We start from the raw sequence: 12,645 nt of genomic DNA on the forward strand, positions 1-12,645 counted from the left end.
TGGCAGACCAGCAGTCATGGGACTTCTCTAATGGTCTACAACGGGGACTTTCAAATGGTGTGGTGTGTGTGGGAGGGGGGGTGTATTGGGTGTTTTTTTTAACCGTTTTGAATAGAATTACAATTACCTTTCTTCAGTCTTAACGCTGCCTCTACCTTAAAGCACCAGTAGACAGGGGATTAGGGAGAATGAGGTAAACAAAGAGCCGAGGATGAGGCAGTTCATGGACGGTCTCTTAATCTCTAAGCCAGAGTGTCTACGTTAGATAAATAATACAAAAAAAATGAACGTTTTATGATTTATCCAAAAAGAAAAAAAAATTCATGTTGTTATCATTTCATCATCATCAATGTGTTTGTGTGTGTGTGTGTGTACAGAGGGAGAACCGTCGCCTTCAGGAGGCCAGTATGCGACTAGAACAGGAAAACGATGACTTGGCCCATGAACTGGTCACCAGTAAGATCGCCCTTCGGACCGACCTGGACCAGGTAACGCTGCAACTCAAGAGCATGTTTTTCAAACCGATACACTTGTTTCAAACGGAAAAAGATTCTATATATTAATTTGAAGAATGGATTTGTTTGGTAGGTCTGTTTCTATAATGTAGATCTATTTCCAATTTCAGATGACATAATTCAAAACCTTTTTCTCTGACATGAACAGACTGATACCAAACACTCTACATCAACAGCTCTTGTTGAGCTGCACACACACATTTCATTAAACATCCACTGCAGCTGCTCTAGACAGTGAATCTATGAAACTGTATTCATGAGTAAACAGTCGAGATGTCTCAGTTTATCGAGTCTGTGTTGAGTGAAAATGCTGCTGCTGTCCTACAGTTGCAGATTCTGTTCATTAAAGGGTCTTGTGTGTGTGTGCGTGTCCGTGTCTGTGTGTGTGTGTGCGTGTGTGTGCATTCAGGCGGAAGACAAAGCTGATGTTTTGAACAAAGAGCTGCTGAGCACCAAGCAACGTCTCGTGGAGACGGAGGAAGAAAAGAGACGACAGGAGGAGGAGACGGCTCAGGTAACAGCTGCCTCTCAACATGCCTTAGTGATCAGTGGTTTTAATGGTCCCAGTCAAAGCTCTGGACCATTGCTCGACTTGAACTAACATGTGTGATAAAGAAAAACAGACCTTTGATAAAGTTTTCATGAGGCAGCACAACATGTGTTTCCTTTGCTGAACGGCTTCATTGTTTGATGATATTAATTTAGAACTGTATTGTAATGCACATTTAGTAACGAATGCCTCAAGTGAGCTTCTGTCAATGACCAACGTGTAACAACATCAACAAGAGGTGGATTATTATCAATGTCAGTCTCAAGAGAACAGGTTCAGTTTGCTGTTTAATTACAGCAGATTCAATCGAGTTGTTCAGAAATCTGTCGCCACTGTAAAAGATACGTAGTATTTTCACAAAAGAGAACCTGGGGCCTTCAGTTGTCATAAAAACTCAAAGTTGTTTAGTTTGTCCATCTACTGTAAAAAACATGGCGGTCTCTGTAGAGAGGATCTGCTCCCGATGTAAATATTAAGTGTTGAAATATTAACGGCTCATTCTCCGGTAGAAAACAACAACAATTTGTAAATTTTAGATGAAACACACAACGGAAAACATTACTAGAATTATTTTAACTAACATTTCTTTCACCTAAATTTTACACACTGATGGCCATGTTGTTTTCATTATCAGTGGGAGCTGATGCATCTTTAAAAGTTATATTCCACCACAACACAACCTGAAATTAAACTAAAAAGGGAGCATGGCCTTGGCTCTACATTTACTGTTAGTCAATATGGCTCGGTATACTGTTCACCGAGAGAGACTGATGCAGTATTAACCAGTTGAATCCGTTCCATGAGAGTTCTGCTGTCGTTCTGTTCCTCGCAGCTGAAGGAAGTGTTCAGGAGGGAGCTGGAGAAAGCAGAGCTGGAGATCAAGAAAACCACAGCGATCATAGCTGAATACAAACAGGTTTGTTATTTGAATGTGTTTTAGTTTGTCAGCTCTTGAGGTAAAGTAGCATATCAGTCTTACTCTGTTCGTTCTTAGCAGAATCAGATACATGTATTGTGGTTTGAATTGTATTTGTAGGGTTCATCCATCAGAGCAGCATAAAGTTAGAGTGCAGTATTAGACATGGGTTCCAGACTTATAAGGGCTGAACTCAGCACCAGGTTAAGAACTGATTGCTCCCATTAAGTGTGTGCAGCTATACGAGTGAGAGAGGAGTTTTAATTGAGATTAAAATGTCTCTGCTCAGAGGACTTTCCTGGAGAAAACCAGGTCAGAGACATCTTCATTTTGTCTCATTTTGTAGTTTATGTCATGTTTTACACCCCGGCTTCCCCTCTCTGTTTCAGATCTGCTCCCAGCTGAGCACCAGACTGGAGAAGCAGCAGGCGGCTACGAAAGAGGAGCTGGATTTAGTCAGGGTGAGTTTGCATTGTTGAGACACTGTAGGAGGCCGCAGGTGCAGGTTTGGAGACGTTTAATATCTTAATTTAAGATAACCTGTCCCGTCACAGGATGAAGGATTTTATAACTCTGTTGTGTGTTTGAGTTCGCATGAAGCAGTCGGACAAGCCCATGTTGGTAACATCATCCCACCCACAGAGAACTTGATTGCACATGACTCGTTTAGCCCTTGTCAAACATTAACTAAAGCGTTGCTCCTCGGGTGCGGTGGAGAACCACCTCACGCCCGGATAAAGATCAGGACATTCTCCTCTCATGTGATGTCTTACCACAGAACATCAAGTTGAAACAGGAAGGCTTGATCCAGGAGACAGGGGTGTACATAAGGAATGATTAATAAATAAGCAGGAGAAATGTTGCACAAATCTAACAGAGTTTACATGAAAGGCCACAAAGAGCCTTGATGAACTAACTGGTTGGACATGTTCACAGTTTACAATGTGTTTACTCACCCTTGTGCCCGCGCAGAGTAAAGTATCGGGCTGCGATCACTGTCGAGACCTGTTCAGCACCCTCGGGACCCTCCAGGTGTCGTCCCCCGGCAGGGACAACACGTCCAGCGAGCCGCAGGACGAGGAGAAGGACGGGCTGAATGAGCAGCTGAGGCATCTGGAGCTGGAGCTGGCCCAGACGAAGCTGCAGCTGGTGGAGGCCAAGTGTCGCATCCAGGTCAGCATCAGCATCGAGGAGGGACACTGATCCATGACATGATTATTGATAATATCAGGGATTATTGAAGCTTCTATGGAGAAAAATATCAAGCCTGATTCTTCTCGCAGAAATTGATATATTAACTAAATCTGTGAGAATCATCCACATCCGATTTTTTTAATGTCTAAAAATCTACAATATACACAGCTTTTAAAAGTCTCTACACTCGTCAACACAAGACTCAGTTTTATAACCATTAATACAAAAGCACCTGAACATTGCCCTGAAGATAAGTGTAAGGATCCTTGGATGGGACTGTTATATGAATAAACACTGTTACATGACACAGGGCAGTTAGAGGAACTCACAGTAAAGAATGTAACCTGTCCACAACCTCCCTGCTCCTCCCGCTGACTCCCTTCTGCTCCTCTTGTCGCTGCGCAGGAGCTCGAGCACCAGCGCGGAGTCCTGATGAATGAGATCCAGGCGGCCAAGAACTCTTGGTTCAGCAAGACCCTGGGCTCCCTGAAGAGCTCCAGCTCCTCGTCCTCCAGCTCCACATCCCAGACGCCGTCCTCTCCGAAGGAAGGTCCTGCCTAGATGACCCCAACTCCCGCACTCCCCCTTCTATATATATATAGATATATAGATATATACAGATATCTATATATATATATAAATAAATCCCCCTGCAGGGATGCACACAAGAGCTGAGGAACACAGATTGAGGAAACAAGCAGCAGAGAAATGCAGTATTCCTTTTCCAAGCGGTGGCGAGGTGCAGCTCAGCAGCTTCTCTGATGGCCAATAGCTGAAAAGATGAGGAGGGGGGGGGGCCTCCTGTCTTTCTCTTCCTGTTTACATCTGAGCGAACAAAAAAAAAACATTTCTTGAGCTTCTCTGCTTCACAGCTGATGTTACAAGTGAGTGTGACTCACGAGTGAGGCTTTAACTTTCTTCAAAGGGTCAGGGGTCATCGCTGACACTGATCGGTTTAGTTAAAGCTCTAAACTCCGCTTAAGGAGTTTATCAAAAGAATGGCATCGCTCATGTAGTGGCACCTTGTGGACAGACATTGCCAATGCAGCGTTATTAGTCCTTTTAACAGATTTTAGGTAGCTGAGAATTAAACCTACAATATGTTCAGTGACAGTGATTCAGCTACGTCACATTGATTAAACTGTCACAGCCTAGAAATCTACAAGAGCCAGCTTCAGTGCAGCAAAGCCACGGGAGTCTGAGAAAGGAATACTGCATCCAAGGTGTTAAACAAGAACAACATAGAAGTTGTATTTCTCTATAGTAATATAACGTTAAACAATGTTGTCATATAAATATGTATAAGTAATTATTGATTTTTTTAAATAATCCTGTACAGTTCTTTAACGAGAAGAAGAAAAAGAAACAACATAAGGAAGAGTTTTGTTAATTTTTTTTTTCTACTGTTTGCAATTTGAATGTCGTGTCTCTTTGATGTTGATGTCTGAGCACGTTGTGCGATCGATGTGGTCGAGTCCAAACGCTGGAGAGACAAAGTGACAATGTGCAGCGGCTCCATTTGTCCCTGCCTCTTTTCCATAAACCTGATTTGACGATCACAATCTTGAAATTCAGCAGAGAAATCTCATTTCCATCTCATTCCTCTGAGTAAATTGAGTTTTTTTATCTGTTTCGAATCCATAATATTTATAAAACTTTCTGCAAATTTCACCTTCAGAGTTTTCTTTTACGTCTTTTTTAAGTTGCACTGACGTCCATCACAGTTTCTATAGGTTTGCGTTCCTCGTTCACGTGACGGTTTTTCCTCGGTTCGATCTTTAAAGAAAGAAAAAATGGCTTCCACAGGGCCGGGAAAGGTCACAGCCAAACTAACACTGAGGTGATCGCTCAGTGATGTTACACAATGCACTGGACGACCTCACCGCTTCACACAGGTCACCAGAATTCACTGTAGATTGAAGTCAGTGCAGTACGATTGTCACTCAAAGTATTTTATATATCAGAATTCATCCCTTCATAACCACCAGGTATAATGAGCAAGATCAGGCCAAACACCATCATTGACAAACACGTTGACACTTTTCCCTTTGTGTTGTGGTTGTGAGTTCAGTGTTGAAAGGACGACAACCCTCACTGTTGAAGCCAGAAGCTCCCGTGTCCGCAGTGGACAGTTGTCAGTGTTGCTCTGTGCTCATAGTTCAGTTGAAATGATACTACAATAACAATAATTAAAGCATCTTTATTGATTTTAATGTAGATTAAGTAAAACTTCTTACCTGTGACATTGACACTAGTATCTGAAGACACCAGGAGGATTGTGTTGTCTCTGCTTCGTTGACAAACAGCAGTTAACCAAAAAGTCTCTTTTACTCGAACATGAAAAGTTGTTTTTCATGTCGGTGCCAAAACAGTCTTGGTTTATTCGCCGCTTTTCTTGAATCGGTGTTTGGACTCGCACGTCGTCCGTGTGTGTATGATCGAGTGTTTTGGGATGTGTGTGTATGTACATGTGCGTTGTCCACTGTAACTCGAGTGGCTGAAGTTGAAATGGTTTCTTCTTCACCCGGCTGCCTTTTCTGTTGATGACTGAAGCCGATGGCTGCGTCAGCTGTGCCATAAGGTTCTCACCACTGCTCCGTCCACCAGTGGTTCTTTATCTGTGCCTCATGAATCCACCGTTTCATCTGGTCTTACAGAATCATCATTATGTTCACAGTTGTGTCCCCCCCCCCCCGCTAACGGCCCCTCAGCCACCTGCTGGAGGAAATCTCTTTAAAATCCCGAAAAGCAAGAAAAGGAGACTGACTTCCCTCGTCCCGCCGTGACGACTACAGTGTCCTACAACCAGTGTCATGTAAACTGAGGCCAAGTTGGAGGGAGGGGCCCCGTCTTTTATGTGCACTAACACAACATTGATATTTTAACTTCAAGACGTGTGTGTGTGTTTGTTTAAAAGTTATCCTGAGCACAGAAGCATAATTATTTTTTAACTGATGATTGTTGTCGCCGAGAGGTCAGCTGCCAATTTATAATCCGCTCCAACTCCCAGTTAATTTCCAGGCTCAGCAGGCGGTGAGTCGGATCAGAAGTGTGAATGTGTGTGTGTGTGACACCACAGTCCTGTTACATGTGGAGCTGCTGATCCTGGACCAGTGCGACTCCAACACTGTTTGCTGTACAATATCTGTCTGGCCTGCATTAATAAATTCCAGTTTTTCAGTTCATTGGTGCACTTTGGGGATTTTATTGAGGGATTTAACGCAATTCTGCATCACAAGGAATTAAGATTCAAACCCGATGTACTTTATAAAGTGTGATATAACAATAAATGGAATTTCTCAGTTCAAATGAAATCAGATACTTGAACATCTTCTAGCTCTGTAATGGAGAAACATGGAAGAGTGAGACCAGTAACAGTTGTGTAACCGCTCTGTCAGACTGCTGATAGGATACACAATCATGTTCTTAATGTTAAAATTAAAAAGTGGTTAATAATGATGATGACAATAACATTATCACCAGTCTATGTTAAGGTGGTACATAAACCTGGTTCTTTCTAGAATAACAATTTGTTGAGTTTCTGTAATATTCACATTTTCCCTTTTCATTTTTAAATATTCACAATTTGACATATGCTTATTTATTGTGACTTTACTTCACTGTTGTATAATGAGCTCGACAGCTGGAGAGGAGTCCAATCACACCTACAATCTCAAATAAACAGTCAAACCATGATGTTATTGATATTTAATGTTATTATGACCAGAATCTTATATTTTAGGAGTGAATTTATAAATTATTCCAATCCAAAGATATCAGGATTAATTGTATTGAATGGATTAGCATAACATGAAAGAAATCATAGTACACAAACCAAATTGGTGTGTGAAGCAAGTTTTTTAAACGACTTCTATGACAGTGGAGAACACTGTATTTGCAGGTGACAATAAAATATCACACACTTCTGATTCTGAATAAAAGATTTTTCTGTTAAATTCGGTAAAAAGGTAAGAAAAACAAAAGCAACTTTCTTATAAGGTTGTTCAAATCCCCACACTTAAAAATTGACGACATTCATGTTTGGATTATAATTCGATTTTCTCTGACTCCGTTTCTTGCGGTGTGTTGTCCTGGAAGAACAGATCCACGTACTGCAGGATGTGCTCGACGGCGCTGAGCAGCAGCACGTCGGTGTTCACGTCCAGGTCCAGCTCTGACGAGTAGTTCTTCACCGGGACGATGTAGGAGGTGGACATACCCATCAGATCTGCAGCTTTTCTCATCTACAGGCACAAGCATCTGTCAGGCCACCGTGACATTTCACAGAACATTTCTCAAACTGGTTTGTATCAACCCACCGTCTCTTTTATTGCTTCGCTGGCGTAAACCATTGAGACGTCTGTGGCTGTTCTTGCACAGATTTCATCCACATGGGTCAGCAGAGCCACCTGGTGGATACCTGATACACACACACACACACACACTGTATCAACATCTGTGTGTGGTTAGGAAAGTTTGGCACAATAATATTCCAACCATATATTTTCTCAGTTTTCACAGAGAACCATTAGGATTATATACAAGTCTCTAATATAAAAAACATAAATATTAACTAAAGGTTGGATTAGAAAACTATTTTAGTTCAAAACTCTACTTTGTTCTTTTTAGAGAACAAAGCCAGTTTCTTTCCTCTGATTCACTTCTCACTGTCTTTCCCCCCCTCATTCGTCTGTCCTGGTCTTGGAATTTACAGACCTGATTGGCTGAGTGACGTCACATGATTTCATTTACAACGCCTGAAGCCTGTCTCTTAAGTTTCCTCGTCCGTTAAACCAGTGCCACTAGTGGTGAAGTTGCATTTTGCAGCTGAATACCCCTCACCTCGCCCTCTCCTTCCAAACATGGAAGAGAACATGTGGAAACCTTCAGCTGCCATAAAAACTAAAAAGGTGTTTAATAGGTCCAGGCTGAGGACCGATGATAAAGCATCTGAATATAAAAGGCACATTCTCAGGTAAAGAAAACAACAATTCGTACAACTTAGATCATTACACACTAGTGAAAACATCACTGGGATTGTTACCTTGTGTCCCTCAGGTACGTGACCTTTGATGACGGACAGGATGTCGTGGAGGGTCAGTCCGGTCATCTCTCCTTTCCCCAGACCCATAGAATCACACAGCACCAGTTTGGTCGACACCTTACCTTTCTGACCACAGATGTTGAACGACTGCAGCTGAGACACACACACAAGGAATTCATGTGATGGACGACTCTGTTAGCGTGTGTGTGTGTGTGTGTGTAGCCTCCTCCTGCATAAACTCAATTATTTGAGGTCACATTCTTCCCCTCAACAATGAAATTCAAGGAAAAGACAAAGGGAACAGTAGCTTCAGAGATTCATGCTGCTGCTCCTCTTGTACCTTTTTGGTGAAGCTGGTGGAGGAGGCGCCCACCATGGCCCGGTTGGTGACTCGTCCGTTGAACACCGAATGGACTGAACTGATGAAGCTGGACTTTCCCGACCCGACAGGGCCCAGGAGGAGAACCCTGGCTTGAGTCACCTCCTCACTGCCCGGTGTGTAGGAGCCGACGGCCTTCATCAGGCTGCTCCTTCGCCTGTAGGTTGACATTTAAAAGGGATTGTTCACCCATTGTCTACTCACCACCCACCCACCCACGCCTCCATCAGGAGAAAACGTACGAACCAATTGCATTTTAAACAACTCCATCTCCACTGAATTACGGCAAAACTGAAGTTCTCATTGGTCTAACATTAGAATGTCTTCGGTGGAGGAGACTGCAGCAACCCTCCTTCCTGAGTCTCTTTCTTCTTCTACTGTTTAATGCTGTCTCACCTTCATGCAATTGGTTCAAAAGTCTGAAATTTCCAGGAAATGAAATGAAAATATAACTGAATATGATCCTAATATGTCTCCTTTGATTGAATGTAACTTTACTCACTCTTCTGTCCACTGCACATTCCTCCACGAAGGGGGTTTAACTGCTGGAGAGACTTTGAAAGTTAAGAGGAAATTTCATGAAACATTCAGCAGTTGCAGTGTTCCCCGTCTGAATAGTGACATGCATTATGGGATGGATAAGAGGCAGAACACAAGGTGATCGCAGCCAGTTGCAGAAGCTACACTGGAGCTTACGATCAGCACAGAGAGATTCTGAAAGTCTTGGTTGAACCGTTCAGTAGTTTACCTGCGTTGACAACTGGTGCTGGTGCCTGTCCAAATCCAAAGCTGTGGAGGGAAACAATCGCACAGATCAGAGGAAGGAAATCCATGAAGCTTGAGATCTAGCACAAATAACAGATCAAAACAATACGACCTAAGTGACCATGCCGACATTGTGACGGAGACAAATGAGTGAGTGTCAGAGACTATAAACTGAGATCTTATGACACAATGAACGTTTTCTTGATAGAAGCCCACAGATTTAAATTAATGTCAGGGAAAAAGAAATCCAGCTGAAACATTTGACCCATTGCTCATATTCTTAAAGAAGATTGGAGCTTGGGTTATTGAATGTCACAGTTTTACTCACACTTCTTTTGAATCTGTGTCTTTCAGTTCACCGTTCTGGTTCACTGCTGAACAGAGTGTAAGAGTCAGTGAGGTTTAAGCAAACATCCTTCTCTCTCAAAAAAAGTCTCTGGTCTGGTTTTACCTGGAAACGTAAAAGTCTGTGGTTTTATTTTGCACGTTGTGCTCGTTGTAGCTGTACAGTTGCTCAGGGCTTCTAAGGCCGTCACTGGTGAGCTGGTGATGGGTTGAGCTGGGGTAGATGATCCAAATGAAAAAACACTTGTGGGTTTAGCTGCAGTAGCTAATCCAAATGGAGAGCTGCTCTTGGGTTTAGCTGGAGTAGCTGTTCTAAATGAAGAGTTGCTGGTGCGTTTAGCCGCAGCAGATGATCCAAATGAAATACCACTGGTGGGTTGATGTAGAGTAGATGATCCAAAAGAAAAGCCGCTGGGGGGTTGATCTAGAGTAGATGATCCAAAAGAAAAGCCGCTGGGGGGTTTAGCTGGAGTAAATGATCCAAATGGAGAGCTACTGGTGGGTTGAGATGGAGTAGCTGATCCCAATGAAGAGAATCTGAGGGGTTGAGCTGGAGTAGCTGATCCAAATGGAGAGCTGCTGCTTATATGGAAAACAATTGTACGTCACAGGAAGACGATCAATAAAACAAAACCTAATGATCCGAATATCTAAAATATGATAACTGTGACTTAATAGTGGCAGCATTGTTGATGTGGACTGAAACAAATAAGAGAGGTCCCTATGACGACTCGGGACATATAAGCCCTGTTGAGTTTTGTGATAAAATATGAGATTGAAATAAAAAAATGTGCAAGAATAATACGAAACACAATTGAAACATGCTCAGCCACGTCTCACATCCATTAACAGCACTGGACCCTGCTTTCACATCCATCCTGTCTTTGTTTTTGTCCAATGAAGTCTCACCAAAGCCTTTGCCTTATAAACATGTGGTGTTGTGATAAATATTATTCTGAATAATCAAGTAAATAATCAATCTATCAATCAAAAAATTATAATTATCTGCTTTATTAGCTCAAGCCTGGGTCAAAACTGTAAAACTATAAAATGTCATTTTTAATGTGTTCATCTTGCATCGTACTTTAAAAGTCACTGCTTTCTTCTCATGTTTATAATGTTCCAATGTGTCTTAATGTGTGTTCAGTTGTTTTTAAATGTCCCCTGCACCCTCACCTGCATTTCCCATGTATACTGTAATGTGTATTATAGCAGTGACAAATAAAACTGGAGAAAGAAGCATCACACCGACTCTATAAAATATAAAATCAACTATAATCTGAAATCAAATGTGAAATTTCCCCTGAGAGCCGATCCTGGACTCTAAAAAAACTTCTACAAGCAAAAGTCCTTGTATTTTAAATGATAACGTATTTACCAAGATCAAGTTCCAAGTACAAGTTCCACAAGATGCAATGATGTTTACGTTTGTACAAAAGTATTTCATCAATATATATGTGTATTATATGTAAAGAACCACAAAAATAAAAGTAGCAATGAAGAATGAGAACAGTTCAGAACGATGTACATGGGTCAGGCACCACCCCCTGTTGGTAAGAGACTGTTACTGCAAGCCAAAAAGCACGTTCACTCAGCAAATCAATAAAAATATATTTAATTTAACTTCATCTACATTTTGACAGAAGCATAGTAGAATTCGTATGTGTTTGTAATAAGTATCTGACTTGATTCTAGAACTATTTTACTATATTATAAACTATAGTACATGTTCTATGTTTCCTTTCAGATCCACCTGCATGTAGAAGGTGGCATAGAGAATAAACCTTTGATCTGCTGTGAACTGTCCAAAGCTCAATGTGCTGACAGTTACTTTTCAACTCCACCTTCTGTTGCAGAGTAAATGTTGTAACTTGGTGACGATACAATTTAACACAAAAAGCCACATGTTGCACGGCAGCATCTTTAACACGAGTTCATTTAAAATTATATATGGGCCAACTCTGACCAACTCCCATCGACCCTGCTGCTCTAAGTGACACGACACAGGCAACCACAGACCAAAAAGAAACATGTCATCAGAGGTTAGTTATTTAACTGTGGCCCTCTGTCACATCTGTTTCTTTCGGTGAAAACATTAACAGCTCTAATATGTATTCACTTACCTCATCGTGAGTCCTGTGTTGAAGCAGCTGCTGCAGGAAGAAAGAGAGCAGAGGTGCAGGCAGTGGCGTTTCTGACGAATAGAAAGTGAAAGTGCTGGAGAAACACACACCCACACACACACAGTGAGTCTTTGTGGACGCGTCAGTGTGTTGTTGACTATAATACATTTAAACTGAGGCTGGGAGGTTTCCTCAGAAATGCCACACACACACTTTCATTTCGTCCAGTGAAACTGAGGAGACATACCCTGACTTTGATTTGTATTGTCTACAAGTTACTCACCCCCCCCCCACACACACACACACACACACACACCCTGACTTTTATTTATATTGTCTACAAGTTACACACACACACACAGACTGTCGTTTAGTTACACACGCACACACGCACACACACACACGCACACACACACACACACACACACACACACACACACACATCTATGGATAGATAGATATAATGCATTCCCTAGCCCCTCACACCAGCCTCAACCATCCAAACTAAATACCCAACACAAACCTAAACCTCATTCCGACCCTAAAGCCAACAGCCCATAAAAAGGGGGTCAGAAAGTTTTTTTTAGCATTCCCCTTATTGTTCTACTCACTATGTTCGTTTTCAACAGAACCCCAAGGCAGATTGCTTGTATGTGGAAACCCTCCTGTTGGTTTGCTTCATGGAGAGTGAAGGTGTGTCAGTGGATCAACGTGTTGGTGCAGAGGCCTTGAGACGAGAGGACAGAGTCAACATGCTGTCTGTGAGGGACTAAACACCAGATCAGACGTCTTCTACAACACTCTGTGAACTAGT

At 42.0% G+C, this 12,645-nt stretch overlaps 2 protein-coding genes across 7 annotated transcripts in view; one reads left to right on the forward strand and one right to left on the reverse strand.

Annotated features, from left to right (window-relative positions):
* The window catches only part of rabgap1l (RAB GTPase activating protein 1-like), a 179,272-nt gene extending 172,914 nt beyond the window's left edge, over positions 1-6,358 (forward strand). For all 6 annotated transcript variants that reach the window (XM_062395184.1, XM_062395183.1, XM_062395182.1 and 3 more), the window contains 6 exons: positions 378-488; positions 925-1,029; positions 1,898-1,981; positions 2,371-2,442; positions 2,954-3,154; positions 3,581-6,358. In XM_062395184.1, the coding sequence (XP_062251168.1) occupies positions 378-488; positions 925-1,029; positions 1,898-1,981; positions 2,371-2,442; positions 2,954-3,154; positions 3,581-3,736 (729 nt within the window). In that variant the 3' untranslated portion in view covers positions 3,737-6,358. The remainder of the gene's footprint in view (positions 1-377; positions 489-924; positions 1,030-1,897; positions 1,982-2,370; positions 2,443-2,953; positions 3,155-3,580) is intronic.
* Positions 6,357-11,905, reverse strand: ifi44g (interferon induced protein 44g). Its single transcript, XM_062395636.1, has 9 exons — positions 11,832-11,905; positions 9,815-10,290; positions 9,692-9,737; positions 9,347-9,387; positions 9,101-9,152; positions 8,560-8,755; positions 7,970-8,372; positions 7,495-7,631; positions 6,357-7,419 (listed from the first exon to the last, which is right to left on the reverse strand). The coding sequence occupies exons 1-9, from the start codon at positions 11,834-11,836 to the stop codon at positions 7,222-7,224; spliced, it is 1,554 nt and encodes a 517-aa protein (XP_062251620.1). The 5' UTR covers positions 11,837-11,905; the 3' UTR covers positions 6,357-7,221.
* Between the last annotated feature and the right edge of the window lie 740 nt (positions 11,906-12,645).

This window comes from Platichthys flesus, chromosome 9 (genome assembly GCF_949316205.1).
Source record: "Platichthys flesus chromosome 9, fPlaFle2.1, whole genome shotgun sequence".
NCBI lineage: Eukaryota > Metazoa > Chordata > Actinopteri > Pleuronectiformes > Pleuronectidae > Platichthys > Platichthys flesus.